Source organism: Leptinotarsa decemlineata, unplaced genomic scaffold (genome assembly GCF_025532065.1).
Source record: "Leptinotarsa decemlineata unplaced genomic scaffold, Ldec_3_MD MMD2_tig00000090_RagTag_RagTag, whole genome shotgun sequence".
NCBI lineage: Eukaryota > Metazoa > Arthropoda > Insecta > Coleoptera > Chrysomelidae > Leptinotarsa > Leptinotarsa decemlineata.
In genome coordinates, this window is record NW_027412541.1 from 514,191 (window position 1) to 539,240 (window position 25,050).

The following is a 25,050-nucleotide window of genomic DNA, read 5'->3' on the forward strand; positions in this document are numbered from 1 at the left end:
AAGACTGCATCTGTCAAATGTTAATACATGCCAACATGTCAGGTTCGGCGTTGCCAGTTGTACAATAAATTATTGATTATGGGGCAATGTAGCGTTGCCGGTTTTGGAATTAATCGTGAACTACTCGACGAAAATTGGAAGCGCGAAAGTGATATATTAATAATAATGAATCAGATTTAAGAAAAAACATTACAAATTAATGAGGCTGTATCGTTTCAAAGTGTGATCCCTCAATGTAACAAGGAAAATCAAAATACATCGTTGAAAACAAACATGGCGTCGAAGTGTACAGGGCGCGTCAAAATATATTTAAGAAAAAACATGTCAGTTCAACAGAAGTCTAGCATTCCAACATGCCAAAAGGGCACTACGTCTCGTATCTTCGTCAACCAAATTAGCATCATCAGGAGAAAGAGGAGTTCCAAAAGTGTCGAGAGGTTAAGCGCTGTGGACTCAACGTGAGGGTAATGGGAGAGCGAAGTATTCGACAATGACATTTCAAAATACGTGGTTTTCCGTGCGTTTTCGATCGTTTTTTCGTGCGTTTACGACCGTTTTACGTGCGTTTACGATCGTTTTTCGTGCGTTTACGGTCGTTTTTCGTGCGGTTTCGATCGTTTTTCGAGCGCTTCCGAATGTTTTGCATACGTTTTCTATTTTTTTTGTTGAGGGTATCATAAGGCGGTGAGGTTAGATAAAAAAGAAGAAATGATTTGGTAATATATCACAAAGCCATTTGTATGAAATATCTACGTTTCGGAGACTGCAATTGTAGTTGGTTCGCTTGCGAATGTGATGCATACAGGGTGAGGCACCTTCGTTGTTGTCGAATGTGGGAACCATCCATGTTGTATTGTCATAGCCCTCCAAATTGACAACGCGTGTCGGTATATTCAACTCGTGAAATTTTTCAGTTAGAAAGTCATATTTTTGATGTCCTCGCACATAAATGACATCGACACCTTGTAGATTCTCCATGAGGATGACATCCAATTGATTATATTCCACAAAGCCAGAGGAATACCTCAATCCGTGAATGTTTCGCTCCAAGTAACAGGCGGTACGACGATCTTCTTCACTCAAACTGGAAAATGGTGTGTTTGGCAGCAGTAAAAAGTTACTACACTGAATTCCAATCCTAATGGCTATTTCTTTAGGATGGAATTTTTGCTCGACGGTGAAGCCTTGAATATCTACAACAGCTATTCTCATGTTGACTCTTCGATTGATACTGAAGCAAAATCACATGTTCAGTTCCATTTTTTAATAATTTCGCTGAGTGGGAGGTGTTCTATGACAGTGTCGTGCACAATTATGCAATAGGCTCTAGTATTTTGAGGAAATCCCTCGGATGCTTCGATTTCAAGTTTTACATTAACACTGGAACTTTTGATGCTCTCATCCCTTCTGGAACAATCGATGACAAAGAGAGCTTTGTCCGTGAAGACGGTGGAAGTGAGAAGAGGATTATGTTGATTGGTCATTTTGTAGCTGAGACCAAATTGTGAGTAGTTGAAATAAGCTTGCGAAAAATTCCCCTTTGCAAAATTCAAATGCACATTTTCCTTGGGGTAATTCTCACCGTTAAGAGTGAGCGTTATATTGGTAATATTCAAATGATTGAATATTGTTGGATCATTATTGACTTTAGTGTAGTCACGATTTTTTTGGAAACACAATTACATAGCGAGGGCTTTCGAGGAACGAAGAAGTCTTGACGGCCCATATTTCATTTTTTGCACCTTGTGTGAGAGCTGGCAGCATATGAAGTTCCCATTTTCTGAACGGTATGAGAATAGGAGTGTCTGCTTGGATAGCTTTCAAAAGTTGCATTTTAATTTGATCATGCGGAAAGAGTCGTTTAACTTTCAGTTCGATATTTTCAATTTCCAATTTAACTTCCGTTTTCGGTGTTAGTGCAGCAGGAGTCTCTTCTATTTTGAAACAGTTGCTATCATCTCTAGCTCGTACTAATCGAATGGTATGTTTACCGTAGGAAACACACTGATAATCGTTGAAGATATTCAAAAAATGCTTGATGGGTATGAGCATGTTGAATGTTAGATGAGTTGTGTTGATGACGCCTGTATTGTTGGGAAAAGTCCAACCGGAGGTGGCCAAGTGTTTGATATCTTCGTCGGTGTAGATGAGAAAGCCTCTAACAGTACTAACAATTCCAAGTTCACGAACTGCTTCCAATTCCTTACCACTCTGCTCATAACTAGCAGATTGAAACATGAAAGCACCAGCATTGTTTACGAATGACACCTTACCGTCCCCTTTAGTCTTCTCAACTTTTAGTCTTCTCAACTTTTCACTAATGAACAGCAGACTATCGTACAAAGCATCGTAGGCATCAGATTGATTGATGTTAATTTCAATAACATCGTTGTTGCGAAAAGATTTGACATATGGATAGTAGGTCCGCCATTCTATCTTTTGTATGGACTCATCGATTTGCGGTTTTCGGAAAATGTTGAACACTTGATTGGACAACATGATAACCAAGAGATTCCAGAAACAATTTATTTTCCGTTGTCAATAGTTGTCGACTAGTGAAGGTCTTGGTGAAGACTGACTTGGGGTATGGAGGTGTATTATTTTTATAAATAGTCAGCACCATACTTCCGCTTCAATTCCAAACGAATTATTATTTCTTCGTTTCGGAAATCAATGAGCCTAGAATGTTGGTCGAGCACTCGCAGCGTGATATTGTTTATTTCGTCTCTATGTGCAATAGGTAGGTAAATGGGGTGATTAGGTATTTCGTTAATTGCATACCCCGGATCAACACCAACAGCAAATTCGTATATCGTATGAGTCGGTGTGTCGTTGTAGAAGGCTCCAAACGTAATGTTGCTATCTATGTGTATGGTGCGTACTTCAATGATATCCACAGGTAGATCGGATTCGTGATGTAAGTTTGGTTTGAGAACAGTAGATGAAAACCCCAGTATGTGAGCCAAGCTATTTGCAGGTCGGAAATCAATCGAGTGCTTCAGACAGAATATTTCACTTTTCAGCGTATTATTATTCGGTTTCAGATAGAAAAAATCCTCAGGGTTTTCCTTGAACGTTTTAGGCGTGATGTATTTGTTTATTAATTCTTCAATGTCACAATTTCGTAAGATCCAACAGGTATATCGATGCTTTTCTGTTTAGTTTTGTCAGCGTTTTCATAGTAGTAGAATTTCGTACCTTCTTCAATGTTGGGTATACTGTTGTACGAATGGAAACTGAGCAAAGCCAAAGTATATTCAGAATCAGAATCTAATCGAATGGATGGATTGAAATCGATGGAGAGCGTCGAAGAACGACTCGTTAGCGTTAATATCATAGACATGACTGATATAATGTCAGTATGACATCTCCTTAAATAATGATTGAAACAATAACAACAACATTTTGCATTAAAATCATTTATTTCTACAATAATAACATTCTATTTGCGAACTCATAGGACCATAATACATTGCTTTTTGTAGCGATGACGCAGCTGATGTAGGTGGTGGTACCTCATGTCGGTAATGGATGAAACATGGTAAACGAATCTGCAAAGCGAATCGATGTTGGTAGTCCTTTGGTAATCTATGCCAAACATCCAATAATTCCCAAGGTTTAGCATTCTCAATCAAATAGTCGATCGATAAAGTTTTCAATTCAGCATCGGTTAAATCTCGCAAAGATTTATCTCCAACCATTTTCGCAGACATTATGGAGCAGAAACTGTAGGCACAGATGTCTGCAATTACTCTGGTCAAAATTTTGATACTGATCATTGTTATATGTAATCGTTATACCCCTTCCAAAATATCTGACCAATTCCATTGGAGGTTTGAGATCACCGAAACTATCAAAATATTGTACAGCATTGCCGTTTTTAATGTAAGCTACCCAATGAGTGCCTTTATTCAATCGAGAATCCAAGTTCAATACAGCACATTCTCGCAGTCGAGGACCACGAGTTGGCAACGTGTCGCGCATAAAGACTCCACGAAAATGTGGAATTCTCATTTGACGGGCACATTTTTGAATTTCCGAATCGTATAATGCTCTATGGGGTAGCTTCAGTAGTTTTTTTGCTTTTTCAAGTAAAGGCCTCGCCCTTTGCGTTGCTGTTGTTTCTTTAGAACAGACCAAATCCTCGAGGTTTTTTGCGTAGGTACAAACCGGAACCTAAATGTTCCATAGCTTTATTGTGACGTTGATCTTCTTCAAGTTTCTTTTTCGCATTTTTAGCATCTATTACATAGCGCCTGCTCCACCTGCCAACGAACCCAAAGCTGAAAGGGCAGCGAATATAGGGATGAGGGGAAGAGTTCCTCCAGATTTTGCTTCGAATGGTATTATCCTAGGTATCCGTATGTTTTTACGTCCTCCAGCTTGACTCAATGCCATTTTAGCAGCTCGCAAAGCCGAAGCACTAGATTTCTTAATATTGGTAGGATGTGGCTTCCAATTTTTAGTAATTTTTTGAAGCATATTACGTCGAAAGGACAACCCCATGCCGAGCTTACGTTTCGCTTTCATTGTTGTAGTAACGAGCCAAGCTGCAGCTTTTTCACCAAATCTAGCGTCTTTCGATTTAACGCGTTCCCAAGCTCTATTTTCCAACACTTGATCTGCTTTATGACGGTCTTCTAATGAGTCGCTTTGAGAGTACGCGATATCGTGATCTTCACAATATTCGTCCAAAGGATTTACACCGGTGTCACCGCGTTCCAATCTCTTTTTCAATTTGGTGCCTGGTCCGCAAAACTGATAACCAGGTAGATGTAATAGCTTATTGAAAATCGAATTGACGACACCTGCACCGGAGTAAGTCTACATTGAAAATGATTGGGTGATGACTGTGATGTTTTTATTTATAACCGTAGCACACTCATTATCCAGCATCACATCATGAAAGTCGTTCAACAAGACAAGACATTACCTATTGAAAATTTAGACTTTTTGAATGAAGCCAACAATAGTAGTGTAGTTGGGAAGCATGGTATATTATTACCCAATTCGTTTCGTGCAATAATTTGTGGGCCGAGTGGTTGTGGAAAGACAAACGCTATCTTAACATTGCTATTCCACCCGAATGGCGCCAAATTTGAAAATATCTACGTATATTCAAAATCATTGTATCAACCTAAATATCAAGTGGTTCAAGAAATTTTCAGTAAAGTCAAGGGGTTGGGATATTATCCGTTCAGGGAAAATGAGGATATCATAAGCCCTCACGAAGCCAAATCAAATTCCATATTCATTTTCGATGATGTCGCATGTGATGGCCAACAGAAAATTCGCGAATATTATTCTGTATGTAGGCATAAGAACATTGACGCCGCCTATCTTTGTCAGACATCTTCAAAAATCCCCAAACAATTGATACGAGACAATAGCAATATGATTGTACTTTTCAAACAGGATGAAATGAATTTGAAACATGTATTCGATGAACACGTCTCTCCCGACATGTCTTTCGATGAATTCAAGAGAATGTGTGCTGAATGTTGGCAACATCGATATGGAACCGTTGTAATAATGAAAGATTTCGATAAGAATGGTGGACGTTATCGTCAAGGATTCGACAAATATATAAGTATATACAGTGCGTAATGTAGTATCATTCACCATCATGAAACCGTTGAGCAAAGAAGTTGATGTTATTCGAAAGAATAAAATCAACGAAATTGTACGCATCATTAGAAAAAATATTTGGCTCTGAAATTGGGCAAATCCGAAGAAGATGAGTCATTGCAAAGAGTTTTCAAACCTCTGTCTATTCCATTGAGGAAAATAGCTAATAAAACAGCAACACAGTCAGCTAGTACCCCATTGAAAACTGAGGCAAAAACCGAAGTCAAACAAGAGACAGTGGAAGAGCCTGAAACGACTCCATTTCAATCCCTCGTACATGTTGCAGGTACAGATGAGGATGACGATGATGATGAAAACGTCTTTAGTGGGTATGCAGGAGACGAACAAGACGACAACGTTTCGTCAGGCATAAATGAACAAGTTTTAGAAGAATTGGGGAAATGACAAGGAAATCGACAAAGTATACGGTCCCATATATGATGGGGTATCTTCAAAATGGTTCCTAGGCCAAAAGGAAATCGATTTTGACAAGCGTAGCGGATACATAAAATTGGCTGGGTATCACTGGAAAGGAACACCCGGTATATATGAACTGTTATTTCTCGACATGCCTGAAAATTATAACACTGAGGATTTGAATGTATACAAAAAGATTTTGAATTTATCGAGCGCTCACAAGAATTCGGCTGGGCATCTGAAAGGCACACAGAGATACAAGTACACCAACATAATCAAACCGTTGTTTCCTACAGCAGGAAATCGTCGTAAAACTGGTACTGGGTTTTTTCAACCTAAAACACCTCTTACTACTACTACTGCGATGACATCATATCTACCCAAAACGTCACCTCTTGCAATGACATTCAATACGAAACCCATTGAATACATTTATTGGGACGATCCCAACGAGCTATGCGAACGTCTCAAATTATTGCTAGCCTCTCGAGATGCAGGAAATTCTTCACACAACAATGAAATCATTGCCATTTTGAATGAACTCAAAGAGGCGAAAATAATTCTATAAGATACACTACGTTCCCCAATACATTATCATTTTCAAAATGGTTATCGATAAGTTTGGACGTAGCGACAGCAACAGAAAGCGAAAATTGCCAACGCCCTCTGGAGGATGTTTGTTGCATTATACCTCAGATGGTAATATTCATTTTGGTGATGTGAAATTGTGTCATGTGAAGAGCCCCACCACTGATTACGATGTTGCTAATAAAAAGTATGTGGATGGAACCGATAATGAACTTGCTTCATTTATATATCAACTAGCTAAGAAACACGAAAAACAAATGATCCAAGTAAATGAAAAACTAACCAAATTTCAAGGTGACATCTCCAAACAAATTACCGAAATAAATTCTACTATCAAGGAAATCAAAAAGATACAAAATAAAGTTCAAGCAAAACCATAATAAAAGAACGGGGTTCACACATCTTCACCATCAGTCGTCATGACTTCCAAAGACAAGATTCAACTTGTCAACGAACTACATAAACCAATTAGAAAAAATTATCCTCGACGTCGTACAGTTATCAAAGGAATAGATTACTTATGGCAGATGGACTTGGCTGAGATGAGATCGTTCGCCCAGCAAAATCGAAATTTCAAACTGATTCTAGTCGTCATAGATTGTTTTTCGAATACAGTTGCATGAATGCACATCAAGCCTTTTGTCGTAGTACGGTGACCGGGGCAAAGGTACAACTTCAGCATAATATGAATGTTTATAAATATTAGGGAAGGTCAAGATCATCAACAGGTATTAAGAAATTCATTCGGTGTCCAAAGCTTTCGGAATACAATGCAAATAATTTTCTTTATGACTATTCGTTCGATATTAAATATTATTACCTCAAAATATATCGAAATCATAACACGTTTGCGATTCATTTTTTCAGTTATATTTGAAAAATGAGGTTCAGTTTGCAGAAATAATAGCCCACACATGTTGGAAATTTTGCCATAGTGTGGCGAAAATCGTATTGAAAATTCTACGAAATATAAGCGCACACATACAGAGTGAATCAATATTTGAAATATGTGTGGGCTATTATTTCTGCAAACTGAAACTCACGTTTCAAATATAACTGAAAAAATGAATCGCAAACGTGTTATGATTTCGATATATTTTGAGGTAATAATATTTAATATCGAACGAATAGTCATGAAGAAAATTATTTGCATTGTATTCCGAAAGCTTTGGACACCGAATGAATTTCTTAATACCTGTTGATGATCTTGACCTTCCCTAATATTTATAAACATTCATATTATGCTGAAGTTGTACCTTTGCCCCGGTCACCGTACTACGACAAAAGGCTTGATGTGCATTCTTGCAACTGTATTCGAAAAACAATCTATGACGACTAGAATCAGTTTGAAATTTCGATTTTGCTGGGCGAACGATCTCATCTCAGCCAAGTCCATCTGCCATAAGTCATCTATTCCTTTGATAACTGTACGACGTCGAGGATAATTTTTTCTAATTGGTTTATGTAGTTCGTTGACAAGTTGAATCTTGTCTTTGGAAGTCATGACGACTGATGGTGAAGATGTGTGAACCCCGTTCTTTTATTATGGTTTTGCTTGAACTTTATTTTGTATCTTTTTGATTTCCTTGATAGTAGAATTTATTTCGGTAATTTATTTGGAGATGTCACCTTGAAATTTGGTTAGTTTTTCATTTACTTGGATCATTTGTTTTTCGTGTTTCTTAGCTAGTTGATATATAAATGAAGCAAGTTCATTAATCGGTTCCATCCACATACTTTTTATTAGCAACATCGTAATCAGTGGTGGGGCTCTTCACATGACACAATTTCACATCACCACAATGAATATTACCATCTGAGGTATAATGCAACAAACATCCTCCAGAGGGCGTTGGCAATTTTCGCTTTCTGTTGCTGTCGCTACGTCCAAACTTATCGATAACCATTTTGAAAATGATAATGTATTGGGGAACGTAGTGTATCTTATAGAATTATTTTTGCCTCTTTGAGTTCTTTCAAAATGGCAATGATTTCATTGTTGTGTGAAGAAATTCCTGCATCTCGAGAGGCTAGCAATAATTTGAGACGTTCGCATAGCTCGTTGGGATCGTCCCAATAAATGTATTCAATGGGTTTCGTATTGAATGTCATTGCAAGAGGTGACGTTTTGGGTAGATATGATGTCATCGCAGTAGTAGTAGTAAGAGGTGTTTTAGGTTGAAAAAACCCAGTACCAGTTTTACGACGATTTCTCGCTGTAGGAAACAACGGTTTGATTATGTTGGTGTACTTGTATCTCTGTGTGCCTTTTAGATGCCCAGCCGAATTCTTGTGAGCGCTCGATAAATTCAAAATCTTTTTGTATACATTCAAATTCTCAGTGTTATAATTTTCAGGCATGTCGAGAAATAACAGTTCATATATACCGGGTGTTCCTTTCCAGTGATACCCAGCCAATTTTATGTATCCGCTACGCTTGTCAAAATCGATTTCCTTTTGGCCTAGGAACCATTTGGAAGATACCCCATCATATATGGGACCGTATACTTTGTCGATTTCCTTGTCATTTCCCCAATGTTTTTTAATGTACGGTTGAGACGTTATCGGATATTCATCGATATATTCTTCTAAAACTTGTTCATTTATGCCTGACGTAACGTTGTCGTCTTGTTCGTCTTCTGCATACCCACTAAAGACGTTTTCATCATCATCGTCATCCTCATCTGTACCTGCAACATGTACGAGGGATTGGAATGGAGTCGTTTCAGGCTCTTCCACTGTCTCTTGTTTGACTTCGGTTTTTGCCTCAGTTTTCAATGGGGTACTACCTAGGATAATACCATTCGAAGCAAAATCTGGAGGAATTCTTCCCCTCATCCCTATATTCGCTGCCCTTTCAGCTTTGGGTTCGTTGGCAGGTGGAGCAGGCGCTATCGCAAAAACCGTTATAGATGCTAAAAATGCCAAAAAGAAACTTGAAGAAGATCAACGTCACAATAAAGCTATGGAACATTTAGGTTCCGGTTTGTACCTACGCAAAACACCTCGAGGATTTGGTCTGTTCCTAAAAAAACAAAAGCAACGCAAAGGGCGAGGTCTTTACTTGAAAAAGCAAAAAAACTCCTACTGAAGCTACCCCATAGAGCATTATACGATTCGGAAATTCAAAAATGTGCCCGTCAACTGAGAATTCCACATTTTCGTGGAGTCTTTATGCGCGACACGTTGCCAACTCGTGGTCCTCGACTGCGAGAATGTGCTGTATTGAACTTGGATTCTCGATTGAATAAAGGCACTCATTGGGTAGCTTACATTAAAAACGGCAATGCTGTACAATATTTTGATAGTTTCGGTAATCTCAAACCTCCAATGGAATTGGTCAGATATTTTGGAGGGGGTATAACGATTACATATAACAATGATCAGTATCAAAATTTTGACCAGAGTAATTGCGGACATCTGTGCCTACAGTTTCTGCTCCATAATGTCTGCAAAAATGGTTGGAGATGAATCTTTGCGAGATTTAACCGATGCTGAATTGAAAACTTTATCGATCCACTATTTGATTGAGAATGCTAAACCTTGGGAATTATTGGATGTTTGGCATAGATTACCAAAGGACTACCAACATCGATTCGCTTTGCAGATTCGTTTACCATGTTTCATCCATTACGTCATGAGGTACCACCACCTACATCAGCTGCGTCATCGCTACAAAAAGCAATGTATTATGGTCCTGTGAGTTCGCAAATAGAATGTTATTATTGTAGAAATAAATGATTTCTATGCAAAATGTTGTAGTTATTGTTTCAATCATTATTTAAGGAGATGTCATACTGACATTATATCAGTCATGTCTATGATATTAACGCTAACGAGTCGTTCTTCGACGCTCTCCATCGATTTCAATCCACCCATTCGATTAGATTCTGATTCTGAATATACTTTGGCTTTGCTCAGTTTCCATTCGTACAACAGTATACCCAACATTGAAGAAGGTACGAAATTCTACTACTATGAAAACGCTGACAAAACTAAACAGAAAAGCATCGATATACCTGTTGGATCTTACGAAATTGGTGACATTGAAGAATTAATAAACAAATACATCACGCCTAAAACGTTCAAGGAAAACCCTGAGGATTTTTTCTATCTGAAACCGAATAATAATACGCTGAAAAGTGAAATATTCTGTCTGAAGCACTCGATTGATTTCCGACCTACAAATAGCTTGGCTCACATACTGGGGTTTTCATCTACTGTTCTCAAACCAAACTTACATCACGAATCCGACCTACCTGTGGATATCATTAAAGTACGCACCATACACATAGATAGCAACATTACGTTTGGAGCCTTCTACAACGACACACCGACTCATACGATATACGAATTTGCTGTTGGTGTTGATCCGGGGTATGCAATTGACGAAATACCTAATCACCCCATTTACCTACCTATTGCACATAGAGACGAAATAAACAATATCAGGCTGCGAGTGCTCGACCAACATTCTAGGCTCATTGATTTCCGAAACGAAGAAATAATAATTCGTTTGGAATTGAAGCGGAAGTATGGTGCTGACTATCTATAAAAATAATACACCTCCATACCCCAAGTCAGTCTTCACCAAGACCTTCACTAGTCGACAACTATTGACAACGGAAAATAAATTGTTTCTGGAATCTCTTGGTTATCATGTTGTCCAATCAAGTGTTCAACATTTTCCGAAAACCGCAAATCGATGAGTCCATACAAAAGATAGAATGGCGGACCTACTATCCATATGTCAAATCTTTTCGCAACAACGATGTTATTGAAATTAACATCAATCAATCTGATGCCTACGATGCTTTGTACGATAGTCTGCTGTTCATTAGTGGAAAAGTTGAGAAGACTAAAGGGGACGGTAAGGTGTCATTCGTAAACAATGCTGGTGCTTTCATGTTTCAATCTGCTAGTTATGAGCAGAGTGGTAAGGAATTGGAAGCAGTTCGTGAACTTGGAATTGTTAGTACTATTAGAGGCTTTCTCATCTACACCGACGAAGATATCAAACACTTGGCCACCTCCGGTTGGACTTTTCCCAACAATACAGGCGTCATCAACACAACTTATCTAACATTCAACATGCTCATACCCATCAAGCATTTTTTGAATATCTTCAACGATTATCAGTGTGTTTCCTACGGTAAACATACCATTCGATTAGTACGAGATAGAGATGATAGCAACTGTTTCAAAATAGAAGAGACTCCTGCTGCACTAACACCGAAAACGGAAGTTAAATTGGAAATTGAAAATATCGAACTGAAAGTTAAACGACTCTTTCCGCATAATCAAATTAAATTGCAACTTTTGAAAGCTATCCAAGCAGACACTCCTATTCTCATACCGTTCAGAAAATGGGAACTTCATATGCTGCCAGCTCTCACACAAGGTGCAAAAAATGAAATATGGGCCGTCAAGACTTCTTCGTTCCTCGAAAGCCCTCGCTATGTAATTGTATGTTTCCAAAAAAATCGTGACTACACTAAAGTCAACAATGATCCAACAATATTCAATCATTTGAATATTACCAATATAACGCTCACTCTTAACGGTGAGAATTACCCCAAGGAAAATATGCATTTGAATTTTGCAAAGGGGAATTTTTCGCAAGCTTATTTCAACTACTCACAATTTGGTCTCAGCTACAAAATGACCAATCAACATAATCCTCTTCTCACTTCCACCGTCTTCACGGACAAAGCTCTCTTTGTCATCGATTGTTCCAGAAGGGATGAGAGCATCAAAAGTTCCAGTGTTGATGTAAAACTTGAAATCGAAGCATCCGAGGGATTTCCTCAAAATACTAGAGCCTATTGCATAATTGTGCACGACACTGTCATAGAACACCTCCCACTCAGCGAAATTTTTAAAAAATGGAACTGAACATGTGATTTTGCTTCAGTATCAATCGAAGAGTCAACATGAGAATAGCTGTTGTAGATATTCAAGGCTTCACCGTCGAGCAAAAATTCCATCCTAAAGAAATAGCCATTAGGATTGGAATTCAGTGTAGTAACTTTTTACTGCTGCCAAACACACCATTTTCCAGTTTGAGTAAAGAAGATCGTCGTACCGCCTGTTACTTGGAGCGAAACATTCACGGATTGAGGTATTCCTCTGGCTTTGTGGAATATAATCAATTGGATGTCATCCTCATGGAGAATCTACAAGGTGTCGATGTCATTTATGTGCGAGGACATCAAAAATATGACTTTCTAACTGAAAAATTTCACGAGTTGAATATACCGACACGCGTTGTCAATTTGGAGGGCTATGACAATACAACATGGATGGTTCCCACATTCGACAACAACGAAGGTGCCTCACCCTGTATGCATCACATTCGCAAGCGAACCAACTACAATTGCAGTCTCCGAAACGTAGATATTTTATACAAATGGCTTTGTGATATATTACCAAATCATTTCTTCTTTTTTATCTAACCTCACCGCCTTATGATACCCTCAACAAAAAAATAGAAAACGTATGCAAAACGTTCGAAAGCGCTCGAAAAACGATCGAAACCGCACGAAAAACGACCGTAAACGCACGAAAAACGATCGTAAACGCACGTAAAACGGTCGTAAACGCACGAAAAACGATCGAAAACGCACGGAAAACCACGTATTTTGAAATGTCATTGTCGAATACTTCGCTCTCCCATTACCCTCACGTTGAGTCCACAACGCTTAACCTCTCGACAATTTTGGATCTCCTCTTTCTCCTGATGATGCTAACTTGGTTAACAAAGATACGAGACGTAGTGCCCTTTTGGCATGTTGGAATGCTAGACTTCTGTTGAACTGACATGTTTTTTCTTAAATATATTTTGACGCGCCCTGTACACTTCGACGCCATGTTTGTTTTCAATGATGTATTTTGAAATACCTTGTAACATTGAGGGATCACACTTTGAAACGATACAGCCTCATTATTCTGTAATTTTTTTTCTTAAATCTGATTCATTATTATTAATATATCACTTTCGCGCTTCCAATTTTCGTCGAGTAGTTCACGATTAATTCCAAAACCGGCAACGCTATATTGCCCCATAATCAATGATTTATTGTACAACTGGCAACGCCGAACCTGACATGTTGGCATGTATTAACATTTGACAGATGCAGTCTTATGAGTCTAGTGTTTACACTGTCCTTCTTCAACCAATAGATAGTTCAGCTAGTGACTCATAGATGGCTCTGTGTATTCTATAACTTAATTTTCAAACTGGCAACGCTACATTACTCCATAAACATTGATTTATTGTACAACTGGCAACACCTGCTTGCACTAGCAACCGGTAAAACCTCAATCTCCATTTCTCTTTGCATCGATTACGTCACATGCGCCTCTCGCTCTTACACACACATACACATCTTTACATGAAATATTAATTATTTCCCAAATCTAAGTATATTTTCCTATCTTCAATATGATAATGACGATTACATTCTACGGAAATCAAAAATAAAAATCATGTCAAGTATAATGAATGAGTCAATTTCGGTCCCGACAAAACTAACGCTATAAATACCTAACATTCGCAGTTAACTTCAATATCTTACGATGGTGTAGAGGCTAAGGACAATGTCTACGGCGCGGACGACCCAGGTTCGAATCCCATAACTATAAACTTATTTTATTTAAAATCACGTGACTGAATGGGACCGAGGGAGCTGATAGGTTAGGTGGGGTACCAAGAAGGCCTGAGCGGTGATGTGGAGTACCAGTTGGATGCCTGGCGGTCTGTCTCGCTCCGGCTGTCTGTCTGGCTCAATCGGGGCCGCTCCTACTAATTTCCAATGAAATGAAACTACAACATGGCTAAAAAAATATCAAATGAAAAATATTATTATTATTTCTTCTTTCTACAGAAACTGTAAACGTATTTTTTGATTGCAGCCCAGTTTAAATTTTTAATAATGATGAATATTTCTTTTCCTTATATTTCAGATACAAACAAGAACTCAATTCAATTCTAGCACTTTTTGTTTTTCGGAGCGAAAAGCTTTTTGACTATATTTCGTTTTGTTCCTTAGACCAAGTTTGTTTTTGAGAAGGTTTCATTGTTTTTGAAACTGTGCGTGTCTGATGATCTGAAATGAGATCAGTGTGTTGAAAAACTCTATCAAGATATCAAACGGGTTGAAAATGGATCCAAAAATGAATGAATGAAAATAAATGATTTGACTCATTTCCAACCTATACTAAGAGATACGGATGATTCCAAAACAGCTCAAAATATAAATAATTGATTTCAAAAATGTTTATATAGGAAAATTTTTTCGAAAGGATCTCCATAAATAAGACAGTAATGTAAATTTCCCGAAACACTTCATTTTTGTGAAATATCATAAGGTGGCGCTAAAATGCGTACACACTCCCCTTCAAAATATCAAACAAAATAACCCCATATATGCCATCTATTGGATAGGTGATTTTATCAAGAATTCAACGATGATTTTTCAGAGTTGATTTCTAATTTACTGTGAAGAAGGTCCTTGAAGTATAAGTGAACGACTTTTTAGATTAATTGATACAATCTCTCACAAAAACGTATACACCAGTTATTTCTATTGTCAAGTTTCTAACAGAAAACAACTTTTGTCGCGTATTACCGTTGAATTATATCTGTTGGATTTTTGGCAAAGTTTCTCACACGAAACACTTCAAAATACTTTCTAAAACTCACAGCCAAAAATGTTTCACTAAACAGTTTTACAAAAACGCGACACGTGTTTCGCCATACAATGGCTTCTTCGGGCGTATCTTTATCTACTATATTTTACAAATTTAATGCCTGATATACCTAATTTTAAAATTTAAAGTACCTACATTTCAAGTACCTCAGTTTGTAATGAATTAAATTACCTGGGCTCATGTCCCAGTCCCCACATTTGAAAAATATTCAGTAATGGTTATTCAATTCTAATTGATCATTTAGTTAATCATCCGAATTCTTGAATCTATTGATTTCTTAACATTCTGGAAGATTGAATTTCAAACTCTTCTCTTCTAAATGTAACATGTCGTATTCATGACTGAACTCATGTACTTCTGCTAAAAGGTGGTTTGCAAATGTGGAATTGGTCTTACTATTCATAAAATCACATCTATGCTTTTAACTCTTTGAAAAATAACCCTGTTTGGCCAATATACAGTTTTGGGCAAGAGCCACAAGTCAGCTTGTATACTCCTGATCTATCCGACACCGAAGTTTTGTCTTTATTGTTTTTAATGAATGCACTTACACTATTATTCGGACTATTATTCGTTCTGTGAGCTGAGTTTACGCAGTTTTTCTTCAAAAAAATATTATTGGTTGGTTCAGACAAAAATGACAATGTCTTATAACTGACGTTATCGCATCTTGAATTTGGGTAGATGTGATCCATGGATTGCTTTTTTAGTTTTTGTTTGATTTGTGTGATCAAACTCAGCTCTCTCTGGAAATTATTCTCAGACAGTGGAATATTCAATAGTCTATAAAGAATATTATTGAATGCAGCAACTTTATGCTGGTAAGAGTGTGTAGAGGAATTATGTACGATAATGTCCGTGTAAGATGGTTTGTGGAAAATTGCAAATTCATGTTAATTGTTATTTTTTGTATTGGTTGAGTCAAGGTAATATATTGAATTATTTACCCCCCTCTCAGTGGTAATTTTTATTGACGGGTGAATGGAATTGACATATTCAACGAACTTGCCTACTTGCTTTTCTGTAATGATTTCATTATTCACTAGTGATTGATGGATATCGTAGTGCTTGAAGAAACACATGCATTATGGATATTTAATACAACAGTCCTGAACGAACTGTAACGTCTATTTGAATTAAACAAAATTTGATGAGCTTCCGTGAAGTATCATATTTATTCTAATACTTACTACTTTCTACACATATTCACATCATCAAATCGATATACCAAATTTGAAACATCCATTCAGAATGAAAATGAAAACACAGAAAAATAAGATTTCATTTCAGAGTTAGGAATTGAAAAACAGTGAATTACTTAAAACTAAGTAGATGTTATGATATTTATTTGTAATTGTCATATACCCATATATTCTCTAATTATTCTCTAATTATACCAAAATATTGGCAAGCCAATAAACTAAATAGCATTAGGACTGAAACTTTAACGAAATGAATAAAAACACATTTGTCTAATTAATATTATTCATATGACCGTTTTCGGGTTTGACCCCATTATCAAATAATGAAAAAATACTTAATGATGGAATCAAACCCGAAACAGGTCGTATAAATAAAGTCAACTAGTGGCACTTAGACAAAAGTGTTTTTATTCATTTCATCAAAGTGATCATGAATTACCACAAAATAAAGAAGTAATCAATCATATATAAAACATAAAAAGTCAATAATAACGGCATCTTTTTCTTTTCCTAATATATTTTTTTCCGGTAAACTAACACATAGTTAACCTCTGATACCAACAAATAATGAGGCTAAGCAGCAAATGAAAGAGTACTCTTTAAAATTTGTCCAAGCTTTCGGAAATTTAATAAATTGTTTCCATCATCAGGGATGCTACAATTTGAGGGTGTGAGTAATATTAATATATAATTATGAATGGTTAGACTTACAACTTTTTGAGGATGTTTCATACGATGTTTATGTAAAATATTGGACACAACATGACGGATGAACATTGATACAATACATTTATAAAACTGGTTAAAGGATGTCTAATATTGGATAAAATATTTGTGAAAAACGTTACAGATTAAAATTATTTTGAAGGAAGAATAATGTCACATGTCGAAATTTCACAAAACATTAATTTGGAAGGATTGACAGATAGTTGACATGACATATGTTAGTGGTTCTAGTGATAAAAGCTGTTACCAACTTTGACTTGTAAAGAATTATTTTTGGAAATTTCTACCTGTGCAGCTTTTTTAAAGTGAATGTAGGATAATAACATTTGGATTGAAGTATAAAGTATATTATTCTATTAATGCTAGATTAGGTGGATTCATTGAAACATTGTTATATGGATTTCTATCTAACGTCAAAAGATAGGAATATATCTCACTAAGATGATTAATATCTGTTTTTTTGTTGATGCAATTTTTATTTTCAGCAATGAAGGCCATTTCAAGGAAGGACCTTTTTGTTAAATGTGTTTCACTAGCTAAGACCTTAGTGGCATCAAAATTCATATGGTGGTCAAACTTATTGACATGTTCAGCTAGAGTACATCTTTCAGGATGGTTTCTACAATCGCTTTTGTGAGACGTTATTCTGGAACTTAAAGTTCTTGACGTTTGACCAACATAGATTTTGTTGCACGATTGACATGGAATACTATATATTACATTTATTCGAGAAGTAATGAGGGGTTTATCTTTAACTCTGGTGTGTAAAGTTCTAATCGTGAGAACTGCTTTGGTGGCTATTTTAATATTAGGCAATTCATTGAAAATTCTAGAGAGTTTGGGGGTGATCTCCTTAATGAAGAGTAAAGTACTATAAAAAACTGGAGTTGGAGCAATATTAATTCCATTGTTTTCAATTATATTTGGGTTTGGTGGTATGGTTATATTAATTTCTGATATGGATGAGGAATTAAACAAAATATTTTTTAACATACTTAAAGGATATGAATTATCCAGAAAAAGTTTAAGCAAAATATCAAGATTTTTTTTGTGAAATTGGATGTCAGAGATTTTCAACACTCTATTTTTCATTTGTTTCACTAGATTCACTTTCATCGAGTATTTGTGATATGACCAGTAGTTGATATATCTTCCTGAACTACAAGGTTTTCTGTACCAATCTATCACAATATTATTATTGGTAGTTCTTATGAACCTTGTGTCAAGAAATGGCACGGAGTGGTCAGTGTCATATATAAATAGGTTATTGAAAAATATTAATTATATTATCATCATTTTTTTTTTGTATAATGAAATAGAAAAACAAATATTCCTTCCATTAGAATGTTTTCTAATCAATGCAAAAGTAGTGCAGTGTACGACTGAAACTTTGATTACCGAAAAATAATAAAATAAAAATAACGTTGAAAAAAGTTTTGTTTGTTTTTTTCTCTTTCAGGATTATTTTTGATTTTTTTTGTTTCATAGATGGAGCGTTTGTGATGATGTTTCTCGTCAAGTTGTCGACATAACATCAACTAAACGCACATATATGGAGTGTCAACGTAACGCATATCGAATGAAACGCTGACATTTCATCGATATGCGTTGCGTTCGATATTTCGTTGACATCGGAACGTTAGCGCAACGCACATCAATGAAAACGTTGGCGCTCCGTCCATGCTTCATGTGCATTCCGTTGTCAACGGAACATCAACGCAACATTCATCAATAAAACGGTAATGTTCCATTGATGTGCATTGTGTTGACGTTTTGTTGACAACGGAACGTTAATGCAACGCAACGCACATCCTTGAAACGTTGACGCTCCGTCTACGCTTCAGGTATGTTTTGTTGTCAACGGAATATCAACGGAACGTACATCAATAAAATGGTGACGTTTCATTGATGTGCGTTGCGTTGACGTTTCGTCGTCAGTGAAATGCATATGAAAAAAGTAGTAATGAAAAGAAATTTTTCAATGCTTTTTTTCATTCGCATAAATTATTTATAACTTCCACTTCATAATGAAAAATATATTCTTTCAAAGCATTAAAAAATGCAGTATTCGGTATTTCACAAGATTTTTCTAATAATTCTAACTTTCCAGAATTAAAGTCTGGTTTATCTTTGAAAAATCTTTCAATACTATCTATTATACTATAATAATCAACACAAAAGTTAATGTTTTCCAATAAGGCAATTCGATGTGATAGCAAATTCTTATCAGCTTGGATTACTTGGTATATTTCTTCTTCGTAAAACAGGAATTCAATACCGTGTTCCACAATCGCTAAGCACTTCGTATCATCATATACCAATTGTGTGACTTTACAATAATCACCACAAGGGAATATCGTACGATTATACTCATCTGAAAATGTTGAAAGGTCTTCTTCGAAAAAGTCAGTCTTCTTCTGTATGAGTAGCTAGATAGTAGCCCATTCGAATATGCTGAACGATATTTTCTCTGGTTTGAAAGGTTGCTCCACAACAATTGTCGCACTGAATGTTCTAGCTAGAGATAATCCTACCACTATTTCATAACCTCCAAGAGAAAACAGTTTGAAGCAGTGAATGACATTCATTTTTGGCAGACACTTCATATTTCATTGAAATTCTATCTAATTCTTTGTTGTAATCAGACATATTGGTATCATTACTGAAATAACCACAATCTTCAGAACTCATGTTAATATATGTGTGTGTGAAGGACTTCACACTGCTTACTGCTGTTGAAAAAGTACGAATCTGTTTCAATATACATTCAATTCATACATAACCCCCACCACTCTTCGACATCAAAATGTACCTACTTTCTAGAATTGAAATCATACGTGCACATCCAAAAAGTAGTTACAGAATATCTGTTTTCTCTATCCAACTGTTATGTTTGCTATCTGAACCGAGCCATTTCACATACATTCTTTTGCCTTTTTTTCTCGGCACTTTTTCCACGAGACATACATCAGGATTCGCAGTTTTTTCCAATTCTTTCCCACAGAAAGTACCTCTAATAGGTGCACCATGCATATCTTCAAGCATAAAAGTGGCGGGGTTAGTAATGTTGACTTTGATGATTTTGAATAATTCCGTAGTCCAATTGGATATGTAGCCTTTTTCTTGGACCAGATATTTTCAGGTGGGAGTTTGTTGAATTGAGAATTTGTTTTTCGTTGTTTTTGTTGACTTCCGAAGGTTTTGCGCCCGTCTTTGGGTGCCGCTTGTCATTATGGGATTTTGTGATTTCAGGCAAAATATTCAGCCAATTGTAGGTGCCATTCAAACTGAAATATTTGAAAAGTCTTCCGTTTAACGTTCTTATGACACGTTCAGCCATAGAAGCCTTCATGAGGCCATATGTATGGTAGTAATTTATTCCATGTTTTTTCATTGAAGTTTGAAATTAATTATTGTAAAACTCCGTCACCTGATCGGTTTGTAGATTATTTGGACAAGGTTTCGTATGTTCCATAATATCTGAAAATGTTTTGACGATCTCCTCTCTTGTTTTGGATTTCAGCGGTCGGGTCTACACGAATTTCGAAAAACAATCGATGACAATTGAAATGAGATTGAAATTTCGAATTTGATGGACGAAAGTTCTCATTTCCGCCAAGTCCATCTGCCACAGATCATCCTGTACTTTGATAACGGTATGACGTCGTAGAAAATTTTTTCTAATAGGTTTATGCAGTTCACTAACGAGTTGAATCTTGTCTTTGGAAGCCATGTGATAGACTGATGGTCGAGAATGTTAAATTTGTTATTTTATTATGAACTACATTTTGTTGATTTTCTTGATATCAGATTGTACCTTCGCTAAATCCGAATTTATTTTGGAAATTTATTTGGAGATATCACCTTGAAAGTGCTCCATCATGTCGTTTTGTTCAATTTTCAAAGTTTTGTTATGCGAATGAACCAAATCGGTGATTTCTGTTATTTTCGTTAACAAATCTGCTTGAATATTTTCAATATTAATTAGATATTGCTGATTGAATTTTTTGTTACGCGCCACCGCCTCGTTATTGCGTACCATATTCGTTTGTAGCATTTGAATAAAATTGGTATCAAGTTTTTGAAATTTAGCGTCGAATCGTTTGTTCACATTCTCCTGTTTTTGAATGTCTTTACTCATGTTTTTTACTTTATCATTAACTTGAGTTATTTGATGTTGACATTGATCGACTTGCTCTCGCATTTTGTTAGATTTTCATTTACTTACCATTTGTTTTTGATATCGACCGCTTTTATTCTGTATAGTTACATAAATTATTTTCTCAGCTTCATTCATGTACTCTTTGTTGACTGCATCTGATGCGGTCGTAGGTCTTTCCACATTACATAATTTGAAATTATCGAAATCAATGTTGCCATCGGGTGTGTGTAGTAAACCTCCACCGATTTTCATGATAATTTTGCATTATTTTCCGTAGCATGTTACAACGTAAATCATATGGGTTTCTGCACGAGATGATGATTTGAAAAATACGTTTTTTTCGTTACGATTAAAGTGACAGAAATGATCGTGTTATCGCATTGAATTTTCGACATTTTTTCGTTACGATTTTCATGTCAATTTTGCATTATCGCATCGAATTTTTGGAATGAAATACATGTGATTTTGAATGATTCATTCCTGAATAATGTTGGCTTCTCTGAGTTCATTGAATATAGCTGTAACTTCATTGTCATGTGACATATTTCCAGCATCTTTCGAAGCTATAAGGAGCTTCAATCTATCGCATAACTCGTTCGGATTATCCCAATACACATACTCGAGGGGCTTGTCATTATATATACAACGATGAGTATTGATGGCATTCGCTTGTAAAATGCTGGAACCAACTACATCATTGCTCACTACATTATCGTTACCCTTACCAAGTGTTTGATTACGAATCATGGGCCTTATTACATCTGACCATTTTCATTTTTGTGTTCCCTTCATGGATCCTCTGGCATCCAGGTGGGCTTGTGTTACTTCCAACAAACGTTTATAAGAGGCTCGATCCTCTTTATTATAGTCTTCAGATTTATCGAGAATGATCAAATTATATAGTCCTGGAGTTCCTCCGAAGGAGACTCCTTCAGTTGTAATATTACCACGTTCATCAAAGTCAATGTAATTTCTACCGATAATTCATTTTGAAGAGGACTCATCATAAACTGGTCCGTATATTTTATCGATTGAATTGTCTTTAGCCCAGTGTTTCATGACATATTTGTGTGATATGGACAGATATTGCTCCAGATATTCAATCATACTCTCCTTTGAAATATTTTCCATTGATGGTGGTGGTGGTGGTGATTCGTGGAATACCTCATCATCATCATTTCCTGTCGATTCAGCAACATTTTCGAGTGGTAAAAATTGTGTATCTTCAAATGCTTGAGATTGATCGAATGGTTTCATTTTTATTTCATCTTTCTTCTCCTCCTTCTTGGTGACATCACTACGTCGTCTCAAATGACCTACCAATTTTTCAGAGATTTCAGCAATATCCTTCAGCGGCTTAGATACAGGTTGAAAAAACTTTTGCATCGACTCATCCTCTTCAGACTTTCCCAATTTCAAAGCTAGATAATTTTTTCTTATGCTTTTTGCAATTTCGTTAATTTTGTTCCTACACACAACATCAACTTCTTTACTAAGCGGTTTCATATTGACAAATAACGTTTCCATTTTTATTCACGCACATTTATGTATTTGTCGGAGCCTTCTCAATATCTCCCCTCATTTACATCGCATTCCTTGAAAATGATAAGAGTTCCATACTTGTCGCGCCAACATTCGGCACACATTCTTTTGAATCCATCGAAAGACATATCGGGAGAGACATGTTCGTCGAATACATGCTTCAGATTCATTTCGTCTTGCTTGAACAATACAATCATGTTACAATTGTCACGTATCAGTTGGTTAGGTATCTTGAAATAAGTCTGACACAAATACATGGCATCAATGCCCTTATGACGACCCATCGAATAATATTCACGAATTTTCTGCTGACCATCGCAGGCTACATCATTGAATATGAACATGGAATTTCGTTTAGACGCCTCTGAACTCTGAATATCTTCGTTGTCTTGAAATGGAAAATAACCGACAGGAGTCGGTTTTTTCCAATATCTCCCGAAGCAGCTGATACTTGGGTTGATAGAGCGACTTTGACTACACGTAGACATTTTCAAATTTGGCTCCATTCGGATGGAATAATATCGACAATGCTGCGTTGGTTTTTCCATACCCCGATGGACCACATATGATGGCGCGAAACGGATTGGGTGATAACTTGCCATGTTTTTTCCGATACTTGACACCATTATTCAAATAGTCCAAGTTGTCTATGTGTAACGTATTGTCTTGTGGAACGACCTCCATGTTCTGATTGGTGGTTGAGGGATTCACTTTGATATGTAGCGTGCGCATTGACGTCATCCATCATTCCTCATGTTGACTTATCGCGGAGAAGGTTTCGTCAATACGCTAATAGTAATAAGCTGCCATGCGAATTACACTTACCAGGCTATCAATATTGCGGTTCCGGTACGAAACTACGAGAACGTCTTTCACTAGGTGAAACCGGTGTAAATCCATTAGACGAGGCCTGTAGAGAACACGATATTGCATACTCTCAAAACAGCTCTTCATAACATCGTCACGGAGTTGATAAAATGTTGGAAAATGAAGCTTCGGAACGCGTTGAATCGAAAGACGCTGAATTTGGGAAAAAAGCTGCAGCTTGGCTCGTTACTACAACAATGAAGGCGAAAAGTGTAGCAGATCTTTTTTATATTGCTCTAGCCGGAAGTATAACCGGTCTATAAATGTTTAATATATTTATGATTGCCTAGTTCGACTGATGTGTGATTGTGATTGCAAAAGAAAATTATTTCCTTTACGCTGGTACTGCGCTTCTGATGCTCTCATTGATAGAGGGTGCCACGTATTCTACTCTGGTGGAAAAATGATTTTAAGTTCGAATTGCAAAAACTAGTTGAATACCAGAACGGAATTATCTGATTCTACGAGTGCTTTTTAGTGCTGATTTCTCATACAGAAACACCTCTGGTATAAATATAGCAAAATCTTGAAGATTCTGGCTTGTACCCGTATTTTTTGTAGCTACGTTAACCAAATTATGTGATCTTGTAATTTCCCAAATTTTTTCATATGAAATTTGTATTGTGGCAATTGTGTTTTCCATTTGTAAAAATATGTATTTTTTGTGAATACTGTTTCCTTTATCAATCTAAAGTTCCGGAATAACTCAGCTGGTTGAATAAACAGACAGTGGCTAAGGAAATCCAAAGACTTTCATTTCAAGAACCCACAACTCCTCGGTAATCGCGTCGACCCTGAGAATATACAACCGATCTTTTACATCTTAGCTCCCATCTCGAGGCCCGATAGTTTTGGTTCCTGGCCAATATGGTTCTGGAGAAAACACCACCATATCAACTCCAGAGCAAAGGACAACATTCATCTCTTCACGACAACCAGCAACAGACATCACAGGGTGGCAGAGAAGGCGCTGGTAGGCTTTTTTAAGGAAATGCTTCAAAAGTTGAACAAGGTAACAATTTACAACTTCCACATGTTATGGCGGAAGGTAATACTGGATTACCTTCGTCACCTCTGCAGCGGGCAGTATATCAGCAGCCCACACTCCATGATGTTGCACCACCAGAAAACGCAGGTACCTGGAAGTGATTAAGGTCATGCAAAAAATAAATTTTCCCAACACTGTTAATGCTTTCCCTACATCGG

The 25,050-nt window shown here is 36.7% G+C and overlaps 1 protein-coding gene and 1 long non-coding RNA gene across 4 annotated transcripts in view; one reads left to right on the top strand and one right to left on the bottom strand.

The window, feature by feature from the left end:
• LOC111514355 (uncharacterized) overlaps positions 1-25,050 on the bottom strand; it is a 114,066-nt gene that overhangs the window by 78,882 nt on the left and 10,134 nt on the right. Inside the window, exon 4 of one of the 3 annotated variants that reach the window (XM_074172287.1) lies at positions 13,965-24,983. The exons of the other annotated variants lie outside the window; for them this stretch is intronic. Coding sequence (XP_074028388.1) covers positions 24,913-24,983 — 71 coding nt within the window. The 3' untranslated portion in view covers positions 13,965-24,912. Of the gene's footprint in view, positions 1-13,964; positions 24,984-25,050 lie in introns of those variants that run through there. 3 annotated transcript variants of the gene reach the window in all.
• LOC141481165 (uncharacterized) overlaps positions 1-25,050 on the top strand; it is a 179,316-nt gene that overhangs the window by 42,464 nt on the left and 111,802 nt on the right. The window lies entirely within an intron of this gene.